This window comes from Bos mutus, chromosome 18 (genome assembly GCF_027580195.1).
Source record: "Bos mutus isolate GX-2022 chromosome 18, NWIPB_WYAK_1.1, whole genome shotgun sequence".
Lineage (NCBI taxonomy): Eukaryota > Metazoa > Chordata > Mammalia > Artiodactyla > Bovidae > Bos > Bos mutus.
In genome coordinates this window covers 7,099,678-7,127,140 of record NC_091634.1, presented here as the reverse complement: position 1 = coordinate 7,127,140, position 27,463 = coordinate 7,099,678, and the positions used below count along the sequence as shown (strand labels likewise).

General features: G+C 41.7%; 1 protein-coding gene across 1 annotated transcript; it reads right to left on the bottom strand.

Moving 5' to 3' along the window:
• Nucleotides 1-331: 331 nt before the first annotated feature.
• Nucleotides 332-27,221, bottom strand: SLC6A16 (solute carrier family 6 member 16). The gene is made up of 12 exons (XM_005905025.2): nt 27,152-27,221; nt 25,281-25,774; nt 24,686-24,843; nt 24,371-24,497; nt 23,983-24,158; nt 23,637-23,747; nt 23,219-23,460; nt 3,747-3,933; nt 3,204-3,405; nt 2,903-3,062; nt 803-965; nt 332-592 (listed from the first exon to the last, which is right to left on the bottom strand). Exons 1-12 carry the CDS (start codon nt 27,154-27,156, stop codon nt 332-334), a joined length of 2,286 nt encoding a protein of 761 aa, XP_005905087.1. The 5' UTR covers nt 27,157-27,221.
• Nucleotides 27,222-27,463: the final 242 nt, after the last annotated feature.

Here is a 27,463-nt window from a genome sequence, read left to right as displayed (position 1 = left end):
TCCTCCAGATTCATTCCAGAAACTGGGTAAACCAGTTGAGAAGCAGGTTCTGTAGGCATCACCAATGGCATATAAAATGGTAAGTGTATATACTCAGGCAGGGATGGGGAAAACACAATGAAAGTAGTGACCAGGGAGGATGTGGTCTAGGAGACGAACTGCAAAGCCAGGCTCCATGAGCTCCCCCACCCCGCCCAAAAATGTCCCTATCCTTGGGAATAAAAGCAGCTCTGGGTCTAGAGACAAAGACAGTTGCAATTTGATATTGACTTGCCTATTAAGAGCTGCTTTGAGGGATATATGATGTCAGGCCAAATAAATAGTTAGGAAGTCACACTACAGGTTGATCAGCAATTTCAATATCACCTTGGAGGATTTCTTCGTTTTCGACCTCTTTAATGGGTGTCAGTTGGAAACTTAGGGGTAAGGACTTGGAGGATATCACAGGCTTGTCCCAGCTGGTGGAGTTGAAGGGAATCCCATGAGTGAAGCAATATACAAAGTATATAGGGATGGGAAGGATGACAATGAGTAAAAGGGCGAACAATGTGAACAGCCCCCAGGATGGGTATTGTCGAACAATTTCTTTTGACTGTGGAGAGATGGGAAAGGGGTTCAGAATGTAGAAGTTCCCGGAACAGGAAAGACTGGGGAAGGGGAAGGTCAGAGGAGAACCAGGACAGAGGACTAAGGGTTTTCAGGGAGTCGGAGAATGAGATGATAGTCTTTAGACCAAGAGTGGATTGAAAAATCTAGCCCCCCACTCCCTATGAAGGTCGGGGGTCTGAGGAGGGTGACTTACAGTGCTTGAGTCCCAGGCCAAATAGGTGATATTCTTCAGAGATAGTTGAAATACAGTGGTCACAGACAGGGCTAGCAGCACAACTGGAATTAGATAGGACCACAGCCAACGAATGATGGAGTACATAGGATGGCCCCACAGGTTAGCCATGTCTGCAAAGAAACTGAGAGGAAGGGCCACAGGACTGTAGAAGGGCCTTACAGTTGGGCCTTACCCAGGCTTGGAGGACAAGATCAGCCAGACCTTAGCCCCCGCCTCAGCTCAAGCCTCATCCTCTATCTTCTTCTCAGTCAGTCTTCTATCCCTACTCAAGAAAAAATTTCAAACATTCCTCTACTGCTCCAAAACATTTCATGGATATCAGTGCCCTCAGGATAAAGGCCAAGTCCCTTTCATTCACTGTGAATATGAGAGTGTCTATGACATACCAGGGATTCTTCTAGTTGCTGGGTATCCATAGTGAACAACACAGACTCTAAAAGAGTAACATTTGGCCCTCCTTCAGCTTTTCTTCCCTGGAGAAGGAAATGGCAATCCACTCCAGTACTATTGCCTGGAAAATCCCATGGACAAAGGAGCCTGGTAGGCTGCAGTCTATGGGGTTGCAAGCTTTTCTTAGCTTCTTCCAGCCAATATATTCAGCCTCCTTTACTGCATGTTCTCAATCTCAATGAATACACAAATGGGGTCCTTTGGTCTAGAGTGCCCTTCTCTCTCCCTCTTTGTCTGCATATTCATCTGTCCAGACTAAGCTCAACCATCCTCTCGCCTAGGATGCTTTCCCCGACTCTCCAGATGCCTCTAAATGTCCCAGGCTACCTCTACTATAGGCTTTCCTTCTTGTACTGGGATTGTCTGCTCATACATGTCTTCCTCCTTGGACTCTGCCCTCTTTGAGAGGAGGAGTTTATTCCATTCATTTGTACCCCAGTACCACAAGACTTTCTTGACACAAAGAAAGACTCAAGATACATGTGAGTGAGTTAATGAATGAGTAAACTGACTCCAAGAACCACTGTTAGCTGAAAACCCTGCCACCTGAAACTTCTACCCTTAAATTATACCACGTAGATGACTACACATCTGCCTGTTTAAAAATTGGGCCTGGGAGTTGTTTGTATTCCTTGTATTTTATTTGGATTTTCCCACTCTTCCTTCCACAGTTATGCTTGATGTTCCTGATTATCCTGTTCCCTCTTCCTTAGTAGCTTTTCCTTGCAGAATTAGACCACATCTCTCAATCTACACCTCTCCCACCTTAGCCCAAGCCATTCAATAGCTCCCATTTGGAATATTACAATAGCTCCTAACTGCTCTCTTTGCTTCACTCTTGATTCCTCATAGTCTATTTACCATACAACAATCAATCATAGGTATCTTTTTGAAAAAACAAACCTGATAATGTCAATCCCCTTCTCAAAACCCTTCCATACCTCCTCTCTCATTCTACATAAAAAACTAAGTCCTGCCATAGCTAAAAAGTCCTACATCATCTCCCATTACCTCTCTGGTGTCAGCTCGTAACATTCTATTCTAATCTCTGATTTCCTCATTGCTCAAAAACTTCAGGAATGATGCTTCCTCTTGCTTTGGTACTTACTGTTTTCTCTACTTGGAATGCTCTCTCAAAATTTTTTCATGGTTCCTCCTCTCATTTCATTCAAGAGTCTGCTCAAATGTCACCTTACCAGAGAGGCCTTCCCTGTGATCCTATCAAAGTTATTAATAGCACATACTCCCACTCTTGATCATCTTATCTCACTTTTTTATTTTTCTCCTGTCAGTTATCACCTCTTGACATTTGTATTTGTTCATTTGGTTATTATTATGAATCTCTACCACTAGAATGTAAACTCCCTGGGGACAGGGAGTTTTACTCAATGCTTGTTTTACTCAATGCTCTGTCCTTGATTACTGAAACAGTTCCCAGCACATATTAAGCACCCCAGAAATATGTTAAATGAATGAATGAATAAAAAGGTTTCTCAGAAGGCCCTGGAATTGCCTGAAGTTAAGGGTCCCTATGTCACTGTTGTCAAGTGAAAATAGAGGCAGGCAATAAGAAAGGGGTCAACCTTCCCTATAGACCCAAGCTATCACCTGCTAGCCTCTCTGGCCCATTTCACAGCCAAGTTTTCAAATATGATGACGATGATTATAGGGAGGATTGTCCAGTAGTCAGTCAGCAGTCTGATGTAGTAGCTGCCTGAAGGTCGAGTGAAGAAGAGGCCACACAGGAACATGATCATTAAGACAACCACTGGAGGGAACATTGGATTTAGATCAAGGTCAGAGGTCTGGCTGGGTAACAAGGGCTAGGCAGAGGTGATAGACTAGGGCTGGATAAGAATCTGAATGAAGTCAGGGTCATTGATGGGTATACACATGTAGGTCAGAGTACCTGTAAACAGCTTTGTATATTTCTGGACAGAAATAAAGATGTCTTGGAGAGAGGTAATGATGCTGTCCATGATCCCTATCATGGTGGACATCTCCAGATTCAGCAACATTAGGAAGAACAGGAAGGACCAGAAGACAGACCCAGGAATGAAAGACATGGCTTCAACGAAGGCCAGGAAAGCAAAGTTTGTGCTCTCCTTAATCTGTGAAGGGGAGAAAGGGCAGGAGTTAAAGTGTCCTTGAATTTAACAAAAACAACAAAAAGTACAGAGAGATATCCTATCTTTCCTGAAAATGTTCTTAAAACCCCTGTGTCACTGAGAAAACCAGATTTCCAAGCTGACCCTCTGACATGGAAAACCAATCCCACCTAGTATTACTCATAGAAGGGCATTCTGCAAACTATAGTTCTTTGCATTACCAAGGTTGCAGCTTATCCTGGTGCTTCTGGGATTTTTTTTTCTGGTGCCAACAAAAGCTGAAATTTCTGTTTTACAAAAGGTTTTGAAGGAACTCTAGGACTCATTCACCTATTTTTACTGACCTTCAAAAACTGCTCCTCTAAGTTGCACTCAGGCACATGGCTGAGGACCTCCTTCTTGATGGGGTTGGAGAGGCTGTTGAACCAGGATGTGAAGATGGAGGTTGGGTTGCCAATCAGATTTTGAGGTGGCTGGGCCTCAGGAGGCAGTATCCCCATGTTTACCAGATTCAAAAGTGTTTCAGTATTCCTGAGGATAAGGAGTTGAATCACATAGAATCATTTTGCTTCTTAGAAAATGATCTGCTTTTCCCTTATCTTCCAGATAAGAAAGGACATCATGTTACTGATCTGGGTAAGGTAGAGCATAAGATTAAATCTAGAAGCCATCCACCTTCAAAGTCATGAATTGTTATGAGCCTGGATAATTTATGACCCTAAGGGGATGGGGCAGAAGCCTTTCCTATAGTCTTCTTGAGTCTTATAGAGTTCTTGGAAACTCTGAGTCTCTGCTCCAATGATGGGGTCTCTTATTCACTCCCTACCTCTTATTCACGCCCTACCTCTTTCTTAGACTAACAGGTGGAAGTCAACCTTCTAAGCTTTGTATAACTGAATATCAGGGAGCATTTACTTAAGTGTACCATATGCATAACAGTCCCATGAAGTTGTACTATGCTGTGAGAAACTTCTTGCACTTTTTGATCTGGGTCCTGCTCTTTATTTTATCCCATGACCTTCTGCAGATCTACTCAGCTCACACTTAACTTCTTACAGTTTCAGGGCATGCGATGCTCTCTCATGCTCAAGACCAACCCAACTCCCACCATCATTCTTCACTTGGGCTAATTCCTATAAATCCTTAAAACTTCAGCTCATTGCTCTATAATAACTTCAATGGAAGGTTTGTTGATAATAGCAAAATGCAAGTGGCAGAGATCAAACCAGTCAATCCTAAAGGAAATCAACCCTGAATATTCACTGGAAGGACTGATGCTGAAGCTGAAGCTTCAATACTTGGGCCACCTGATATGAAGAGCTGACTCACTGGAAAAGACCCTGACACTGGGAAAGATTGAAGGCAAGAGGAGAAGGGTAGGACAGAGGATGAGATGGTTGGATGGCATCACCGACTCAGTAGACATGAGTTTGAGCAAACTCCGAAAGATGGTGCTGGATAGGGAAGCCTGGCATGCTGTAGTCCATGGAGTTGCAAAGAGTCAGACATGACTTAGAGACTGAACAGCAACAATAAAGCGGCATTTCTAATCACATTTTAGAAAATAAAATACTATGTGCTCTTCTGGTAATAGGCAAGTTAAATATTTGAACCAAACTTCTCACTGGAAATAATTTAAAAGACTCAAAGATATTTTTAAATCTTGAAAAATAAAAATACTGACAAGATAATAAGGAATTACAGTATTGGACAAAAATCAGAGTACAAACAAAAGCAGTGGGGAAAGAAGACTTGCAAAGCAATTTTGCCTTGAAGGGTATGTCAAATACATCAAACTATACCTGAAATGTCCAGGCATAGTTTGATGTAAAAGCACCAGAGCATGCCCAAAGTAAGGATCAGAACAGAAGGTCTTCCCCTAAATCTGGCATTTCAAAGGGTTGCACCTTCAATAATAAAAAATGAACCAGAAGCTTGCACCCAACTGTTCCACACCACAGGGAACACAAGGAGGGCTGCTTCAGAAAAGGGCAAAACAAGGGCAAATTTTTAAGGATCCTGAATGTCATAACCACAGCCAGCCCTAGCTTAAACTTGGAGCCCAAATATTTGAGCCCGGTTGTCACAAAAACTCAAGTTGGAGTCTTTCTAATGTCCCTATGTATCAAGTAAAAGCAAAAGTCCTATCTGGATGAATATACCCTCTTCTTAGGCCTTAAAGAATTCTTACAAATAATAGTCAAATAAATAGGACATGGAGAGAACCACACACATAAAAACAAGACATCATGAGAAATAACACAATAAAAATATCCCTAAAGTTACTACAAATATTAGAATTACAAAAAAATATAATACAACTAAGTTTACTATGCTTAAATAATAAAAGACAAGCTTGGAAATATTTGCAGGAGACAAGAAACTATAAGTCAACGATAACGATTTTTAAAAATGAAACAGAACCTCTTGAAATAAAAAGTAACTGAGATTTAAAAGTCAGTATGGATAATTCTAATTTCACAATTAGGCACAGGGGCACAACTTATCCTCCCACTTTAAACAACTATACAGCTGGACAAAATGTATAAAACAACTGTTTTTAGACATTAGATAACAGGCAATACAGAACTGTGATCCCTGCTGCTGCTGCTGCTGCTGCTGCTGCTAAGTCACTTCAGTCATGTCCAACTCTGTGCGACCCCAGAGACGGCAGCCCACCAGGCTCCCCCGTCCCTGGGATTCTCCAGGCAATAACATTGGAGTGGGTTGCCATTTCCTTCTCCAGTGCATGAAAGTGAAAAACGAAAGTGAAGTTGTTCAGTCGTGTCAGACTCTTAGCGACGCCATGGACTGCAGCCTACCAGGCTCCGCCATCCATGGGGTTTGCCAGGCAAGAGTACTGGAGTGAGGTGCCATTGCCTTCTCCATGATTCCTGAGAAAAGGAAAACAAATGAGGTGCACCATGTAATTATCCTGGTTTTCTGCCTGAAAGCACATTCTAATCTGCAGAGCAGAAAAGATCACAAGTAAACCATGGCAGTCTCACTGAATTGGGGAGACAAAGAAGGAGTTCAGGGAGGCCAAAGAAGTTGAAGTTCCAAGGAAGAATTCTGGAGGAAATGTAGTTATGAAGAAAAAGAGTTCTAGAAATTTGCATCCAGTCTGTTGAGTGTGTGCTGAATTTTAAGATTCACACATACAGGATGAAAATCTGCAAGGCTATATATAAAGAATAACTCAGTTCAGTTCAGTCGCTCTGACTCTTTGCGACCCCATGAATTGCAGCACGCCAGGCCTCCCTGTCCATCACCAACTCCCAGAGTTCACTCAAACTCACGTGCATCGAGTCGATGATGCCATCCAGCCATCTCATCCTCTGTCGTCCCCTTTTCCTCCTGCCCCCAACCCCTCCCAGCATCAGAGTCTTTTCCAATGAGTCAACTCTTCGCATGAGGTGGCCAAAGTACTGGAGTTTCAGCTTTAGCATCATTCCTTCCAAAGAACACCCAGGGCTGATCTCCTGTAGAAACAATAACTGGAAAACATCCAATCTGAATGGGGTATTCAGCAGAGAGTCCAGGAGGGCCATGCCTTCCAAATGGGACTGAGAGACTCCTGGAGGAAAGAGGGCTCTAGACGCACCCTACTGAAGCTTAAAATCAAAACTCAAAAGTATCAAACTGTAATTACTTGCTAGAACAAAGCTCAATCAATACTCATTCAAGGAAGGCAACAAAAAGTCAGACACTCAAAAATACAGAATTCACAAAGTCCAATCTCCAGTCAAAAATTAGTAAACAAATGAAGAAAGAGAAAAATGTGACCTTGATCAGTATAAAAACCAGTAAATAAAACAGTCACAAAATAGAGCGATAAATGACAGATGAAGGACTTAACAGTCAGGGATATTAAAATATCTATTAAAAAAAAAAAACAATGTTAAAGTATTTTTTAAAAATATGAACCTAACAAGTAGAGAAATGGAAGACAGAAAAAAGAACCAGGGGAGATTCCCTGGTGGTACAGAGGATAAGAATCCACCTGCCAATGCCGGGGACACAGTTTCAAGCTCTGATCCGGGACGATCCCACATGCCATAGAACAACTAAGCCCGTGTGCCGCCACCACTGAGCTTGTGCTCTAGAGCCTGTGCTCCACAACAAGAGAAGCCACCAAAATGAGAAGCCCACACACCACAGATAGAGAGTAGCCCCCACATGCCACAACTAGAGAAAAGCCCATCAGCAACAAAGACCTATCAGAGCCAAAAATAAAAATAAATAAATGCTTCAAATTAGTTTTTAAAAAATAACACTTGATGAAATAAAAAGAGCCCCACAATATACTAGATAAATTGAAGTATAATTAAGAATCTTCCCACAAAGAAAATTCTAGGCCCAAATGGCTCACTGGCATATTCTGTCAAATAATTTGAGTCAGAAATAATAATATTACAGAGATTCTTTTGGAAACCAGAAAAGGAGGAGCTATTTCCCAGGTTGTTTTATGAAGCCAGTATTACCTTGATAGTAAAACCATGCAAGGACACTAGAAGAATATCGCACATCAACCTAGATTCAACATCCTTAACAAAAGTCAACAGACTTAATCCAGCTATAGATAAAAATATAATACACCATGATCAAGTGGAGTTTATTTCAGGAATGCAAGAATGTTTAAACATTCAAAAATCAACCAATATCATGGATCACACTAAAAATACAGAAGAAATAAACAATCAACTCAGTAGTTGTAGAGTAACTGTATAACAAAATTCCAGCATTCATTTATGTAAAAAATTGCACAAAACAAGGAATATAAGGGAACTTGCTTAACCTAATTAAAGACATCTGGGGAGGAAATCCTGCAAATAATATGGTACATACTAGTGATTCACTGCTTTCCCCTGAAAATGGCAAAATGCGTGAATGTCCATTCTCACTCTTTCTATCCTCTACTGGAGATTCTAGTCAGTGAAATAAAGCAAGTAAAATAATTTTGTTAGAGGTTAGAAAGGAAGAAGTAAAAGTCTTCATATGCAGATATGTGATTGTGTATATATAAAAACCTAAAGCTACAAAAATAAGTGAATTTATCAAGGCCAATACCCATAAATTAGTTATATTCCAATATACTAAGAGTGAACAATTAAATGATTAAAATTTCAGAATATTATTTACAATAGAACATAAAACACAAAATCATTATAGAAAAACTTTACAAAATATTATAAGACATGCCATATATTGAAATTTACAGAATACTACTGAAAGAAATTAAAGAACATATAGGTATATACCATGTTCTTAAACAAGAAGACAAAATTTTGTTAATTATTCGTTCTTCCCAAAATGATCCATAGATTCAACGCAATCTCAACAGCAGAGCATAACTCTTTTTGTAAAAAAAAAAAAAAAAAATTGACAACCTATTTCTAAAACTTACATGGGGGACGTGGCCAAGAGGGTGGAGTACAAAGACCCTGAGCTCACCTCCTCCCACAGGCACACCAAAACTAAAATTATTTACAAGGCAATTATTGATATGAACAATAAGAAGATTAGTAGAAAAAAATCTTCTACAACTAAAGATATAAAGAAGGAAATACAATAAGATGGGTAGGAGGAGTGGAGACAAGGTACAAGCAAGACCCCAGGGCAGGTGACTCACAAGTGTGAGGATAATTACAATTGTAGAGGTTCTCCCCAGGGAGCAAGGGGTACAAGCCTCTCATGGGGCTCCCCATCCCCTAGGTTCTGTACTGGGAAGATGAGACCCCAGAATCTTTGGCTTTGAAGGTCAGTGGGGCTTATTTCAGGAGAGTCAGGGCTATGGGAAATAGAGATTCTACTGTTAAACGGTGCACACAAAATCTCATAAACTCCAGGACTCAGGGAAGAAGCAGTAATTTGAAAAAAGCTTGAGTCAGACTCACTTGCTGAGGGAGGAACCAAGATGGCGGAGGAGTAGGATGGGGAGAACACTTTCTCCCCCACAAATTCATCAAAAGAGCATTTAAACATCGAGTAAATTCCACAAAACAACTTCTGAATGCCAACAGAGGACATCAGGCACCCAGAAAAGCAACCCAACTCTTCGAAAGGAGGACCTCATCAAACGCCTCCATACCGACACTGAAACCAAGCACCACACAAGGGCCAACGAGTTCCAGGGCAAGACATACCAAGCAAATTCTCCAGCAACAAAGGAGCACAGCCCTGAGCTTCAAGATACAAGCTGCCCAAAGTCACCCCAAAACCATAGACATCTCATAACTCATTACTGGACATTTCATTGCACTCCAGAGAGAAGAAATACAGTTCCACCCACCAGAACACCGACACAAGCTTCCCTAACCAGGAAACCTTGACAAGCCACCTGTACAAACCCACACACAGCAAGGAAAAGCCACAATAAAGAGAACTCCACAAACTGCCAGAATACAGAAAGGACACCCCAAAATCAGCAATTTAAACAAGATGAAGAGACAGAGGAATACCCAGCAGATAAAGGAACAGGATAAATGCCCACCAAACCAAACAAAAGAGGAAGAGATAGGGAATCTACCTGATAAAGAATTCCGAATAATGATAGTGAAATTGATCCAAAATCTTGAAATTAAAATGGAATCACAGATAAATAGCCTGGAGACAAGGATTGAGAAGATGCAAGAAAGGTTTAACAAGGACCTAGAAGAAATAAAAAAGAGTCAATATATAATGAATAATGCAATAAATGAAATTAAAAACACTCTGGAGGCAACAAATAGAATAACAGAGGCAGAAGATAGGATTAGTGAATTAGAAGATAGAATGGTAGAAATAAATGAATCAGAGAGGATAAAAGAAAAACGAATTAAAAGAAATGAGGACAATCTCAGAGACCTCCAGGACAATATTAAATGCTACAACATTTGAATCATAGGGGTTCCAGAAGAAGAAGACAAAAAGAAAGACCATGAGAAGATACTTGAGGATATAATAGTTGAAAACTTCCCTAAAATGGGGAAGGAAATAATCACCCAAGTGCAAGAAACCCAGAGAGTCCCAAACAGGATAAACCCAAGGAGAAACACCTCAAGACACATATTAATCAAATTAACAAAGATCAAACACAAAGAACAAATATTAAAAGCAGCAAGTGAAAAACAAATAACACACAAGGAAATTCCCATAAGGATAACAGCTGATCTTTCAATAGAAACTCTTCAAGCCAGGAGGGAATGGCAAGACATACTTAAAATGATGAAAGAAAATAACCTACAGCCCAGATTATTGTACCCAGCAAGGATTTCATTCAAGTATGAAGGAGAAATCAAAAGCTTTTCAGACAAGCAAAAGCTGAGAGAATTCTGCACCACCAACCCAGCTCTCCAACAAATACTAAAGGATATTCTCTAGACAGGAAACACAAAAACGGTGTATAAGTTCGAACCCAAAACAATAAAGTAAATGGCAACGGGATCATACTTATCAGTAATTACCTTAAACGTAAATGGGTTGAATGCCCCAACTAGACTCACTTGCTGATCTTGGAGAGCCTCCCAGAGAGGAGGAAGACAAATGGGACTCATCCTGGGGACAAAGACACTGGTAGTAGCCATTTTGGGGAACTCATTCTACCACGAGGACAGTGGAGCTGGCAAGTGCCATTTTGGAAATGTACCTCTAGCTTATTAGTCCCAGGACCCAGATCTACCCACCAGTCAGTTGGCACCAGTCCTGGGATGCCTCAGGCCAACCATGTAGCTTGATGGAGACCCAGTCCGAACCACTAGAGGGCCCAGGATTCAACCCCACCCACCAGAGGACAGACAACATACTGGAATCTTTTATGACCAAACACTATGCAACTAAAAATCAACTACAAGGAAAAAACTGCAAAAATTAAAAAAAAAAAAAAAACCCACAAACACACGAAGGCTACACAATATGCTACTAAACACGGAAGAAATCAAAGAGGAAATTTTAAAATACCAGGAGATAAATGAAAATTAAGACACCACAATCCAAAACCAGTGACAAAAGAGGCGAGAGTACACAATGGGGAAAAGACCACCTCTTCAATAAACGGTGTTGGGAGAACTGGATAGTTACAAGCAAAAGAATCAAACCGAATGACTTTTTCACACCACATACAAAAATAAACTAAAAATGGATTAAAGACTTAAACATAAAGACCTGAAATCATAAAACAGCTAGAAGAAAATTTAGTATACTTTTTTATATCAGTCTTAAGAATGTATTTTCTCAGGCAACAGAACAAAAGCAAAAATAAACAAATGGGACCAAATTAAACTTAAAAGCTTATGCACAGTGAAGGAAACTATTAATAAAACAAAAAAGGCCACCTATTGTATGGGAAAAGATATTTGCAAATGATATACTAGCAGGGGGCTAAAATCCAAAATATACAGAGAACACATACAACTCAACGTAAAAACAACCCAATTAGAAAATGGGCAGAGGACTGAGTAGACATTTTTCCAGAGAAGACAAACAGATGGACAACAGGCTCATGAAAAGATGCTCAAGATCACTAATTATTAGAGAAATGCAAATCAAGACTACAGCAAGATATCACCCAACACCTGTCGGAACAGCTATTATCAAAAAACAACAATAAAAAGTGTGCTGAGGAAGTGGAGAAAAGGGAACCCTTATACATTATTGGTGCAATGTAAACTGCTACAGCCACTCTGGAAAACAGTATTGAAATTCCTCAATAAATTAAAATAGAACTACCATATGATCCAGCAATTCTACTCCTGGGTATTTACCCAAGAAAATTAAAACACTAATTTGAAAAGATATATGCACCCCATGTTCATTATTACTTACAATAGCCAAGATATGAACTCAACCTAAATGTCCTAATAGATGAATGGATAATAGGTAAAACTGAATCTCTTTGCTGTACACTTGAAACTAACACAACATTGTTAATCAAGTATGCTCCAATATAAAATAAAAAAAAATTTTAATTGATGAATGGATAAAGAAGATATATATATATATATATATATATATATATATATATACATACACACACACACATACACAAACCAAGCTTCCCAGGTGGCCCTGCTGCTGCTGCTGCTAAGTCACTTTAGTCGTGTCCGACTCTGTGCGACCCCATAGACGGCAGCCCACCAGGCTGCCCCGTCCCCGGGATTTTCCAGGCAAGAACACTGGAGTGGGTTGCCATTTCCTTCTCCAACGCAGGAAAGTGAAAAGTGAAAGGGAAGTCGCTCAGTCGTGTCCGACTCTTCGCGACCCCATGGACTGCAGCCCACCAGGCTCATCCGTCCATGGGATTTTCCAGGCAAGAGTGCTGGAGTGGGGTGCCATTGCCTTCTCCGCCAGGGGGCGCTAGTGGTTAAAAAAAAAAACAACACACACCTGCCTGACAACGCAGATGTAAGAGACTCAGGTTCAATCCCTGGGTCTGGAAGATCCCCTGCAGAAGGAAATGGCAATCTACTCCAGTATTCTAGCAGGGATAGTTCCATGGACAGCCTGGCGGTCTATAGTCCACAGGGTCGCAAAGAGTTGGACACGACTGAGTGACTGAACAACAACTATATATATATATATATATGTAAAATGAAATATTTACTCAGTCACAAAAAATAAGGAAATCTTGCCATTTGCAACAATACAAATGGATCTAGAGGATATTATGCTAAGTGAAATAAATCATACAGAGAAAGACAAATGTATGAAATCACTCATACACGGAATTTAAAAAACAAATGACTGCACATAACTAACAGAAACAGAGTCATAGATACAATCATAGTTATAGAGAACAAACAGATGGTTGCTAGAAGGGAGGTGTTAAGGCAGGAGAGAAATTGGTGAGGGAGATTAAGTTACAAAATAAATGAGTCATAGGTATAAACTGTACCATGTGGAGAATACTGCCAATATTTATGTAATATCTTTGTATGGTGACAAGATGATATCTAGACTTACATTTTGAAATGTAGAGAAATAGTGAATTACTGTGTTATGTGCCAAGAATGAACACAGTGTTGTAGGTCAATTATACATCAAAAAGAAAGAAACTCATAGAAAAAGAGATGAGATGTGTGGTTACCAGATGCATCGGGGCAGGGGGCAGGAGCAACTGGATGAAGACAGTCAAAAGGTACAAACTTCCAGTTATAAGATAAGTAAGTACTAGGATGGACTGAATCGGAGGTAAGTTGGTGAACTTAAATATAGATCAATAGTGTTATACAATCTGAGGAGCAGGAAACCATATTTTAGAACATAGTGAACAGAGCCTCAGGGGCTTACAGGATGTAACAGAGTTTAACATACATACACGTAGTTTAGAGTTCAAAAAGGAGGAGAGAATGAGGCAGAAAAAATATTTAAAGAGAGAATGATGGTTAAGTTCTCAAAGTTGGTGAAAAATACACATTTACAAAGTTACAAAGCTTAGCCAATTCCAAGTAGGATGAACATTTTTTGAATGTCTTCTCATCAGAAATGACAGAGTTCAGATGTACATTCTACCCTACTTTTATCTGATGCAACTGAAAGTCCTGTACACGAAAGGACTCTGAAAAGTAAGTGGTAGCGACAGGTAGCTCAGAGAAGGAAAGCCAAATTCAAAGTACCACTGTATTAGCAGTGAATTTACAATGATTTTTCCCAATAACATCTCCTGACCTGGACTCAAAAGTAGCCTGAAACCAAGAACTATCTATCGAGTATGGACATAATTCCAAGAGAAAAGTCTGATATTTCTGGCCCAAGGAATAGAGGCCTCAAATTTCAGAGAGAACAAGAGAAATCCCCTAATTTTTCTTGTTCTTTTCTGTTTTATCAAACATGTCAGACAATCCTGCAGCGACAGAGGTGGCTGGACGAGCACCTATACATCTGAGATGGAAATCCTCCTCTGACCAAATAAACTGTGGTTCCAAGTACACGCATAAGGGAGGAAAATCCATGTTACTTTAAATATTTTTTCTATTGTCTCAATATGTAGCCCTGGAGGCAGATGGAGTTGATGAAATGAGTAGCAGAGCAGGGAAACTAAAGCTCTAGTTTTCTAGGCAGAAAGCCAAGTAGCAGGGCTTCTTAAGAACTGGAAAGTGTTGGGGAGACTTCAGATAAGAAGGAGCTGAAGAAGGCGACCCCATAAAATGTTATATGAAATTCTTGGTAGCACAGGGTTATATCTGACCCTGAACAGCATTCCAAAGACTGGGACAACTAGAAAATAAGGTATATCACTGCCCAGCTTCCAAACTATTAGTGGCACACAACTAAATGGATCCAAACAGCACTGAAATTAAAAACTGAACTGACATTGGAACCACAGCCCACAGAAGATGGGAAGAAACTTACAACATAAATCTAGCCAGGGCAGTTCTCTCATAAAACTGTAAAAAAAAAAAAAAAATTCTCCAAAGAAAATTGATACAGTCTCATATATGTTTAAAATAACTATATACAACACAAAATTACTTGATGTATAAAGAATCAGGAAAATCTCAATATGCCACAAGGAAAAACATAATCAATACATAACAACCCCAAAATGACATAGAAGTTTTTACTATCAGACTTTAAAGCAATTATTATAATCATACTCTGAGAAGTCAGAGTGAACACTCTTGAAACAAGTAGAAAGACAGACTATCAGCAGACAAAAGATACAAGAAAAATACTAAGTGGAAAATTGTATAACTGAAAAATACAATAACAGAAAATTCACTTGACTGGCTAAATAACAGAATGAAGATGACAGAAGAAATAGTCAGTGGCCTGGCTGAAAAAGTTCCCTGAAACTTTGGAATTTGGTCAAAGTCATAAAACTTTAGATTCAAGAATCTCAATGAAACTTAAACAGGAGTTGATAAACCTGAAAAACCTATGCCTAGACACATCAAAATCAAACAAATGAAAACTAAACATGAAAAAATCTGGATTATATGGATTTGTGTATGCAGTTTGCTGTATACCTGAAACTAGCAACACTGTATATCAACTACACTTCAGTTTTTTACAATTGTTTTTAATCTGAAAGCTGCCAAAGAAAAACAACACATTATATACAGGGGAACAACAATTTGAGTGACTGTGTTTCTCATCAGAAATGGAGACCAGAAAGAAACAGTACATTTTTTAAGTACTGAAAGAGAAGGATTGTCAACACACAATTCCTCCAAGAAACAAGTGTAAAATCCTCACTCACCTAGAGCCAGACATCCTGGAATGTGAAGTCAAGTGGGCCTTAGAAAGCATCACTATGAACAAAGCTAGTGGAGGTGATGGAATTCCAGTTGAGCTATTTCAAATCCTGAAAGATGATGCTGTGAAAGTGCTGCACTCAATATGCCAGCAAATTTGGAAAACTCAGCAGTGGCCACAGGACTGGAAAATGTCAGTTTTCATTCCAATCCCAAAGAAAGGCAATGCCAAAGATGCTCAAACTACCACACAATTGCACTCATCTCACATGCTAATAAAGTAATTCTCAAAATTCTCCAAGCCAGGCTTCAACACTTTGTGAATCTTGAACTTGCAGATGTTCAAGCTGGTTTTAGAAGAGGCAGAGGAACCAGAGATCAAATTGCCAACATCCACTGGCTCATGGAAAAAGCAAGAGGGTTCCAGAAAAACATCTGCTTTATTGACTATGCCAAAGCCTTTGACTGTGTGGATCACAATAAACTGTGTAAAATTCTGAAAGAGGTGGGAATACCAGACCACCTGACCTGCCTCTTGAGAAACCTGTATGCAGGTCAGGAAGCAACAGTTAGAACTGGACATGGAACAACAGACTGGTTCTAAATAGGAAAAGGAGTACGTCAAGGCTGTATATTGTCACCCTGCTTATTTAACTTATATGCAGAGTACATCATGAGAAACGCTGGGCTGGAAGCACAAGCTGGAATCCAGATTGCTGGGAGAAATATCAATAACCTCAGATATGCAGATGACACCACCCTTATGGCAGAAAGTGAAGAGAAACTGAAAAGCCTCTTGATGAAAGTGAAAGAGAAGAGTTAAAAAGTTGGCTTAAAGCTCAACATTCAGAAAACCAAGATCATGGCATCTGGTCCCATCACTTCATGGGAAATAGATGGAGAAACAGTGGGAACAGTGTCAGAGTTTATTTTGAGGGGCTACAAAATCACTGCAGATGGTGACTGCAGCCATGAAATTAAAAGATGCTTACTCCTTGGAAGGAAAGTTATGACCAACCTAGATAGTATATTGAAAAGCAGAGATATTACTTTGCCAACAAAGGTCCATCTAGTCAAGGCTATGGTTTTTCCAGTGGTCATGTATGGATATGAGAGTTGGACTGTGAAGAAAGCTGAGTGCCGAAGAATTGATGCTTTTGAACTGTGGTGTTGGAGAAGACTCTTGAGAGCCCCTTGGACTGCAAGGAGATCCAACCAGTCCATTCTAAAGGAGATCAGTCCTGGATGTTCATTGCAAGGACTGATGCTGAAGCTGAAACTCCAATACTTTGGCCACCTCATGTGAAGAGTCAACTCATTGGAAAAGACTCTGATGCTGGGAGGGATTGGGGGCAGGAGGAGAAGGGGACGACAGAGGATGAGATGGTTGGATGGCATCACCGACTCGATGGACATGAGTTTGAGTGAACTCTGGGAGTTGGTGATGGACAGGGAGGCCTGGAGTGCTGCGATTCATGAGGTTGCAGAGTCGGACACGACTGAGCGACTGAATTGAACTGAAAAGGCATTATTAGATGAAAGAATCTCAAAAAATTCATTGCCAACATATCTTTAATATTAAAGAAATGCTAAAAGTTTTTCAGATGGAATGGAAATAATACTGGAGGGAAAATTCAAACTTCAGAAACTAAGGAAGAGCAACAAAAATGATATCCAGGTAAATATAGCAGGGTATTTTTCTCCTCTTAAGTTGGAGAATACGTATGTCAGTTGAAGGTAAAATGTATAACATTGTTTGATAGAATTTTCAGTGTATGTGGTACATATGACAACCATAAAACAAAGTGGGGAAGACAAAGGGTCTTATTATGATTATACAGTTTTACATGTCACTTAAAGTGTTAAAATATTAATTCTAATTAGACTGTAAAAAGTGCACATTTTTATTGGGTTGTTTGCCTTCTCATTGAGTTGAAAGATTTCTTTACATATTCCAAATAACATGTAGTTGATCCTTCAACGAAATGGGGGTTAGAGATTTCCCTGGTGGTCCAGTGATTAAGAATCCATCTGCCAATGTAGGGGACACAGGTTCAGTCTCCGATCTGGGAAGATTCCACATGCTGCAGGGCATCTAAGCCCCTGTGGCACAACTAGAGAAAGATCTATCACAGCCAAAAATAAAATAAATTTTTTTCAAAAAAGCTCATTGAAAGTTATCTATTTTTTAAAAATGGGATGTTGGGAGAGCCATCCCTCTGCACGGTTGAAAGTCCACTTTTAACTTATAGTCAGACCTCCACATCTGCAGCTCCTCAGTATCCAGTTCTGTATCCATGGATTCAGCCAATCGCAGATCATGTAGTAGTGTAGTACTATTGAAAAAAATCCATGTATAAGTGGGCCTGTGCAATTCAAACTTGCACTGTGCAAAAATCAACTGTGTACAGAATATATAAATTCCTCCAATTTTGTAACATGTACTTTCATTATCTTAATGGAATCTTTCAAAGAGAAAATGATTTTAATCCCAATGGTGTCCAATTATTAACCATAATAAGGGCTCTCCTAATAGCAGCAATGAGAACTCTATGAAGTATAGAAAAATAGCAGATATACAGAATGGCAGGCAATACCACTAGGCCTAAGGCAAATTAATAAGAAAGGAACAAATGTGAAAGAGTGATTTCTAGGATATCTTTTTAAATTCTTTAAAACTGGAAAACAAGAGTATATATAGTATCCCATCTTCTGTGTAAGAAAGAAAGTAAATAAGAAGATACACATTTTTCTACTTATTTTTACAAATACAAGAAGGATAAAGTAAAAAATAATGAGTTTTCTTCAGAGGACAGGTGAGAATAGGGTTGAAGAATTGGTTGAGAATTGGGTGAAGGTCAGTTCAGTTCAGTTCAGTCACTCAGTTGTGTCCAACTCTTTGCAACCCCGTGAATTGCAGCATGCCAGGCCTCCCTGTCCATCACCAACTCCCAGAGTCCACCCAAACCCATGTCCATCAAGTCGGTGATGCCATCCAACCATCTCATTCTCTGTCATCCCCTTCTCCTCCTGCCCTCAATCTTTCCCAGCATCAGGGTCTTTTCAAATGAGTCAGCTCTTTGCATCAGGTAGCCAAAGTATTGGAGTTTCAGCTTCAACATCAGTCCCTCCAATGAACACGTAGGACTGATCTCCTTTAGGATGGACTGGTTGGATCTCCTTGCAGTCCAAGGGGCTCTCAAGAGTCTTCTCCAACACCACAGTTCAAAAGCATCAATTCTTCGGTGCTCAGCTTTCTTTATAGTCCAACTCTCATATCCATACATGACTACTGGAAAAACCATAGGGTTGACTAGATGGACCTTAGTTGACAAAGTAATGTCTCTGCTTTTGAACATGCTATCTAGGTTGGTCATAGCTTTTCTTCCAAGGAGCAAGCGTCTTTTAATTTCATGCCTGCAGTCACCATCTGCAGTGATTCTGAAGCCCCCAAAAATAAAATCTCTCACTGTTTCCACATCTATTTGCTGTGAAGTGATGGGACAGGATGCCATGATCTTCGTTTTCTGAATGTTGAGCTTCAAACCAATTTTTTCACTCTCCTCTTTCACTTTTTTTTTTTTTCTCCTCTTTCACTTTCATCAAGAGGCTCTTTGGTTCATTTTCTGCCATAAGGGTGGTGTCATCTGCATATCTGAGGTTATTGATATTTCTCCCAGCAATCTTGATTCCAGATTGTGCTTCTTCCAGCCCGTGCTTCTTCCAGCCCAGCGTTTCTCATGATGTACTCTGCACATAAGTTAAATAAGCAGGGTGACAATATACAGCCTTGACGTACTCCTTTTCCTATTTAGAACCAGTCTGTTGTTCCATGTCCAGTTCTAACTGTTGCTTCCTGACCTGCATACAGGTTTCTCAAGAGGCAGGTCAGGTGGTCTGGTATTCCCACCTCTTTCAGAATTTTACACAGTTTATTGTGATCCACACAGTCAAAGGCTTTGGCATAGTCAATAAAGCAGATGTTTTTCTGGAACCCTCTTGCTTTTTCCATGAGCCAGTGGATGTTGGCAATTTGATCTCTGGTTCCTCTGCCTCTTCTAAAACCAGCTTGAACATCTGCAAGTTCAAGATTCACAAAGTGTTGAAGCCTGGCTTGGAGAATTTTGAGCATTACTTTACTAGCGTGTGAGATGAGTGCAATTGTGTGGTAGTTTGAGCATCTTTGGCATTGCCTTTGGGATTGGAATGAAAACTGACGTTTTCCAGTCCTATGGCCACTGCTGAGTTTTCCAAATTTGCTGGCATATTGAGTGCAGCACTTTCACAGCATCATCTTTCAGGACTTGAAATAGCTCAACTGGAATTCCATCACCTCCACTAGCTTTGTTCGTAGTGATGCTTTCTAAGGCCCACTTGACTTCACATTCCAGGATGTCTGGCTCTAGGTGAGTGATCACACCACCGTGATTATCTGGGACAGTGACATTTCTCTGTATCTTCTTGTATAATTTTGTCTTTGGAATCCATATTAATGTTTAATAAAATAAAATTAGGGGCCCTAAAATGTCATACAAACAGAAACAAATGAACATAACTGTATTTCAAGTGAATAACGTAACTACACTGAACTGAGGAGAAAGAACTAGCCCAAGTTAGTTTTGAACACAGCATTCTGGCCATAAAATTCAGGATAAAGACAAGTTGTCAGTGAACACTGGAACATAGGATCAGTGTAGTGTGTGTGTGCATGCACGCTCAGTCGTGTCCTACTCTTTGCTACCCCATGGACTATAGCCCACCAGGCTCCTCTGTCCATGGGATTTCCCAGGCAAGAACACTGGAGTCGGTTGCTATTTCCTCCTCCAGAGGATCTTCCTGACCCAGGGATCAAACCCACGACTCCTGTGTCTCCTGCACTGCAGGCAGATTCTTTACCACTGAGCCATCAGGGAAGCCATATTCTAGTATCAGAATTAAGCAATGGGTGTGTGTGAGAGACAGACAGACACAGAGAAACACTGTGGAAAGCAATTTGCATTATCTAGTGAAGCAGAAGATAGATGCAGTAGATTGAAGAAACATGGTCACGATATTTAACAGCTCTTCCCATCAAGAGACAAAGTCTACTTTTCCACTCCTTGAATCTGGGATGTCTTTGTGAATTCCTTTGACCAAAAAAAAGTAACAGCAGTGACAACTGGAGCAATCTCATGCTTAGGCTTCAAGACATTTTTCTGATTCCACCTTTATTCTCTGTGAGCTGCCATATGAGGAAGCCTAGGCTAGCCACAAGGTGAGGCCTCCTGGAGAGAACAGCCTTTGCTGACCCGCCAACTGTGCAAGCAGAGTGAGCCCAGCTACCACCATACACAGCAGAGCAGTGCTGCTCCAGCTGGGCCCAGCTGAATGCAGACATGTGAGTTAACCCACCCACACCCAGAAGAAGAATTTTCCAGTAAACCCACAGAATCAGAAGGAAATAATAAACCACTGCTGTTTTTAGCCACTTACTTTTGGAGTGACATGTCTCACAGTAATAGATAACTACACTCCAACAATTTCACTTATACTTATATACCCTTGAAAAATGTACACAGAGGTAGTGCACTGAGGAAAATGTATAATGTTTAGAGAAACATTGTTTCAATAGCCAAAAACTAGAAAGATTGTACAAACATTCACTAGTAGTAGAATGGGTAAATAAACTGTGGTATGTCCATTTACTGGAATATTATACAGCACTAAAAAAAGCACAGACTAGAGGAAGATACATGGCACCCCACTCCAGTACTCCTGCCTGGAAAATCCCATGGATGGAGGAGCCTGGTAGGCTGCAGTCCATGGGGTCGCTGAGGGTCGGACACGACTGAGTGACTTCACTTTCACTTTTCACTTTCATGCATTGGAGAAGGAAATGGCAACCCACTCCAGTGTTCTTGCCTGGAGAATCCCAGGGACGGGGGAGCCTGGTGGGCCGCCGTCTATGGGGTCACACAGAATCGGACATGACTGAAGTGACTTAGCAGCAGCAGCAGAGGAAGATACAACAATACGGATGAATCTTTCAAGGACAGGTTGAATTAAAAAAGTAAAACACAAAAGAATACAAAGAATATGTGTATGTAAATGAACAAATTAGACTACATAAATGGATACATTAAACTACTGCTTTGTATAAATGTTCAAATTAAACTATATTGCTTAGATAAGCATACATATAAGAAAATGGAAAGAAAATAAAGAACTAATTATCATAAAAGTCATGATAATGGGTACCTCTAGGAAGGAGGAAAGAAGTAATAATTAGAAGTCCCTCTATATGTATGCAATATACAATAAATGTTTTTTAAAATATTAAAAATACCATTACACTCCTACCAGACTGGCAAAATTTTAAAGTTTGACCAAGCTTAATCGAGTGTTGTGCAGAAAGTGAAATACACGGAATTCTCACTATCATAAACCATGTTGAAAATCAGACAACGTATGTTAAGTCTATAGGTGTGCCAACCCTACCCAGCAATTCCATTCTTAAACATATATATTAGAGAACTCTTGCAGGTGTGCGTCTGAATATGCCCAGCCTTCTAGAAGGAAAACAGTGGCCATTTGCATGGATTAGGATTACCAGCGATAAATTCAGCTTAGGTTTGCCTCCTCTGGGAGTTCTTCTCTGAGTAGCTTAGGAGGAATGAATAGCTCTGTATTTTGTCCTCCCCATGACTTCTGCTCCTCGTTATCATGAGTTTAAGACCATATAATCAAGTATCTAATTCCCCTCCCCTTCTCCTTCCAAATCTTAAAACTCTGTGAAGGCAAGGTCTATGGTCTGATTCACCTGTCCAATCTTCATGTTATACAAGGAGTACTTTCTAAATGTTTGATGAGTGTTTTTGAAATTAATGCCTAAAGTATTAAAAATGGGGATGAATTAAAGAATAAAAATAATTTAAAAATAAAGGCTTTAGTTCTGAGAGTCCTTTTAGGGTTAAGTATGATAGACTGGGTGTTCATTGGAAGGACTGATGTTGAAGCTGAAACTCCAATACTTTGGCCACCTCATGCGAAGAGTTGACTCATTGGAAAAGACCCTGATGCTGGGAAAGATTTGGGGCAGGAAAAGAAGGGGACGACAGAGGATGAGATGGCTGGATGGCATCATCGACTCGATAGACATGAGTTTGGGTAAACTCCGGGAGTTGGTGATGGACAGGGAGGCCTGGCGTGCTGCGGTTCATGGGGTGGCAGATAGTCGGACACAACTGAGCAACTGAAATGAACTGAACTGATGACAGACCAACAGAAATCCCTAAATTTAGGAGCTGATGGTAAAGAATGAAGGCATTCAAGAAGTGGAGAGTTCTACAGATGACTGTGGTTCTGGATGCGATCTGGGACTGGAGTAACCTTGAATGCTTTCATATCTCTGTGGTGGTACTCTGAGGTAAACAGTTGGCATTCTCAGAGTTTGAAGATTTCTAGGACTAAAAAAGGGCTCTAAGAAGGATACTATATGACAGGGATTCTACTGTCTGTTTTTCACTCTAGGGAAAAGTAGAGGCTTGCAAGTACACCTGAGATTGAGATGTGTGAATGTAGGTCTTTGTAGAAACTTTAAGTTAGGCTCCCTGTGTTTTGTAGTTCCCTGAGGTTGGGATCCTCAACTAAGAGGTTGGCCTTACTTCTCATTGCAGCGGTGCGTGAGCTGTGTGGCCCAGAAGCCCAAGACAGAGAAGATAAAAGGTGTGACAAGCATCATGGAGATCAGGTTAGCCAGAGCCACAATAACGGCATCATTGAGACAGCTGCTGGATGATTGAATGTGCGAGGCTATGGAGATAATGGAGCCAAAGCCGAGGCCCAAGGAACACAAGACTTGGTTCCCTGCTCCGCGCCATACGTTCACATTGTATATAGCTGATATCTAAAAGGGAGAAGACAAGTGTTAAGGGAAGATGTCAAAGAAGGAGAGGAGAATCTTAAAAGGGTTAAAATGGGGGAGAGGGGACACAGAGAGAGATAATGGGGAAAGGATGCCCTAAGAATAAGCAGGAAATGTCCTCCAAAGCCTGAGAGGGGAATGAGGAAGATACACCTTACCTTGACAATTGTCATATAGTGAAGGCCAAATACTGCCCCTTCTAGCATTATACTCCGCACGACAAAACAGAGCATTATGAGACCGCTGCTTGATACCAAGACGCACATTACCTGAATTGAGAGTGGGACAAAGCATGTACCAGTGGGAGTCAACAAATAATCAGCAAAATCAAAAGTTCTGAATCAGAAATAAGGAGGAGTTAGAAGACAGCTTCTAGCAGGGGTCAGGGGCTACTGGGAGTAAAAAGTCAGAGGGAGTGAAAAATTAGGAAACCAAGGAGTAACAAAGTTAGGTGAGGACCAAAGCATCTGAGAATGTCAAGATATAAAAAAAATGGTGGCTCACCTTCCCAGTCCACTTGAGCCCATTAAGCATGAAAACACCAAGAAGACACACGGACAGGAATAAAGGCAGGCACAGACTGAACACTGGTGGCCCATCATCCTCAATACTGTCTGAGGCCTTCAGAGTCATCCGGTACCAGAAGTACAGGGTGGGTGTCGTCCGTGCACATTCAGGATCTGAGGGGACCTGGCTCTGGACATGCCTGCTAGACAGGATGACCCCTCCCCTCTTCTTTATCCCCCCCCTTCCCCCTCTTCCTTTCCCCTCCCCCCATTTCTTCTTCCTTCCACAATCTTCCTCTTCTTTATCACTCCTTGCTCCTTTCTCCTCTTCCAAATTTCCTCCTACCTCTCTGTTTCCCCCTTCTCATCTTTCACTTCCTCCTCACCAAAGCCACTGGCGTTCTCCAGTAAGGGACATTTCTCCCATGGGACAGGATACTGGAAGGACTGACTCAAGTAGAAGAGGATCCAGGCAGTGACCACATTCAAGAACAAGCCGTTGATGAAGCACACCTAGGGGCCAGGGAGGAGGTGGCTGGGGAGGAAGGGAGGGATCAGGAAAAAGGAGGGGATTTGACAGAGGATTGGGGGACTGAAGGGATCTGACCCATGGAAGTGCAGTCTTGGGACCCATTCCAGGATGAGGGTTAGGATGGGGATGGGGTGTAAAGGGTAGGCCTGGGAAGCCCAGAACTCCTCACCATGAAGCTTGTATACCCTACACCACCAATCCAGGGGCTGATGACCTTCCACACACCAATATTGCCCTGACGCATCCTCTGGCCAGCTGCCATCTCCAGGAAGAGGAGAGGAATCCCGATCAAGAACAGCAAGAAGATGTAGATGATGAGAAAAATGCCTGTACAGGGGATTCAAGGAGGAGCTCTCAGAACCAGCTGGCTTTTTGGTACCTGGACTTCTTCATGGGTACAGAAAAACTCGTTCCCCACCAGTGACCTCCCTCAGGGGCATAGGTATCAGGGGTCAACTGTTTCCACATCCCTTACAGTTCCAGGCGCCCAGTTCTTTGGTCTCTAATTCCTGGAAGACCCAAACATCTAGTCTTCACCTCCACCCTTGACCCAGGCTTCTAGCCCCACCATCCTCCTGTTCAGATATTCTGTACCTCTAACCCCTCTCATGATCCTTCACGTTCAGGCATCTGACTCCTATCCTGCTCAGAATACCAAGTCTTTATCCTCTACAGGTCCCAGAGACCTTGGGAGTTTGAAGTCTAGACAGGCCTCCATCTTGTTAGCCCCTTGTGGATCCGTGGTTCCTGGTACCCAGACTTACCACCTCCGCTGTGAAGCCACAGGTAGCAAAAACTCCAGAGACTGGCCGGCCTCATGGTATAGCCCATCTGGGCCAGGAGGTACTCAGCCTTGTTGGACCAGAATGGACGAGTAATGAGGACTTCACTCTTCTCCTTCTCTGGCACCTGAACTTTCTCAGCTAAGAGTCTCTGTTTTAGGACTGGGGCAGCCTCTGCCTCCGTGACAGGGGTTGCCTTGGGATGGCTGGCCCTGCTCTGAGCCTCAAAAGCTTGCGTCTCCCAGGCCTGAGCCCTCACAGCCCGGGCCTCAAAAGCCTGGACCTCGGAGACCCAGGCTGTCAGAGACCAGGTGGCCGTGCCCTTGTCTTCCAAAGCGTGACTTCCGGGGGAGCTTTCAGCAGATGAGACTTTGGCCAATGATGTTCCTGAAGCCTGGGCGTCTGTTGTAATTTCAGGCAGACTTTCAGGAGCAGCTCCAACTTTCGCAAGGGAGGATTTGATTTTGTGAGTAGACCTGAAGGACACCAAAAACTAGATTTTAGGTTTTAAAGTAAAAAGATGACTGAGTTACACAACAATCCTCAACACCTCCTAAGGAAACCTTCCATTTCTGTCCCTGTGTGTATATGCTAAGTCACTTCAGTCGTGTCCGACTCTTTGAGACCCCATAGACTGCAGCCCGCCAGGCTCCTCTGTCCATGGGATTCTCCAGGCAAGGATACTGGAGTGGGTTGCCATGCCCTCCTCCAGGGGACCTTCCCGACCCAGAGATCAAACCCACATCTCCTGCATTGGCAGATGGATTCTCTGCCACTGAGCCACCTGGGAAATCCCAGATTTTACCATGCATGTGTGCGTGCTAAGTGGCTTCAGTCATATCCGATTCTGTGCAAGCCTATGGACTGTAGCCTGCCAGGCTCCTCTGTCCATGGGATTCTCCAGGCAAGAATACTGGAGTGGGTTGCCATGCCCTCCTCCAGGGGATCTTCCCAACTCAGGGATCAAACCCGCATCTCTTATGTCTCCTGCATTGGTAGGTGGGTTATTTACCACTAGCACCACTGGGAAGACCCATTTCTGTCTCTTCCACCACTGAAATTCAAAGCACAAAAGAATCTTTCACGTAAGTTTTACTTCTTAGAAACGTTTCAGTGCAAGGGATAAAGACAAACAGCCAAGCTAATAGTGAGGAATTCCACTCAAAAAGTTTCTGAAAACTTTGAGGTACACTCCATACAGAGGATAGTACTATTTATAGTGGGCTTCTGAATCAAAGAAAGGACTTTAATACTAAATCTGCCTGGTAAGCCAATCTTAGGAAAGCTGTTGTACTTCTCTGAGCTGTTTCACCTGTAAAACACTCAGGTTTCTGCTCAATTATCACCTCACCAGAGACGCCTTCCCTGCCAGCCTATCTAAAATAGTAGCTGCTGCTGCTGCTGCTGCTAAGTCGCTTCAGTCGTGTCCGACTCTGTGCGACCCCATAGACGGCCACCCACCAGGCTCCCCCGTCCCTGGGATTCTCCAGGCAAGAACACTGGAGTGGGTTGCCATTTCCTTCTCCAATGCATGAAAGTGAAAAGGGAAAGTGAAGTCGCTCAGTCGTGTCCAACTCTTAGCGACCCCATGGACTGCAGCCTACCAGGCTCCTCCGTCCATGGGATTTTCCAGGCAAGAGTACTGGAGTGGGGTGCCATCGCCTTCTCCGAAAATAGTAGCTACCTACCCACAACTCTACCTACCCACAACTCTCTCCATCAAACCTACTTTTATTTTTCTTCATAGCATTTCTCACCTCCTGATGTGATTATCTCTTGACGGTTAGTCTAGTCACATCTAACCGTGCTCCCCACCCCACTGCTCTGTTCCCAACAAGTGGATGGTGCTTTACCTCATATCTAGGGCCACTTTCCTCTCTGTTCTCTGTGCTTCCACCACTCTGACCTGTTGTTGGCTCTTCAAATGCTCTACAAGAGAATAGAAAAGGAAAAAAACAAGATGTGGAAGAGGGGAAGAGAGGGAACTGGAGTTTTCTTTCAAAGGAGGAAAGAGTATGCCACCCAAAAGCAGAGGCAGCGAGTAGGTGCCAAGACAGCACAGGCACATCTAGGGCACAAGGATAAATCAACTGTGAGACACACTGTTTCCAAAGAGTTCTTAAGTAGCTCAGGAAATGCTTACATTTCAATGATAGGTTAAAAAA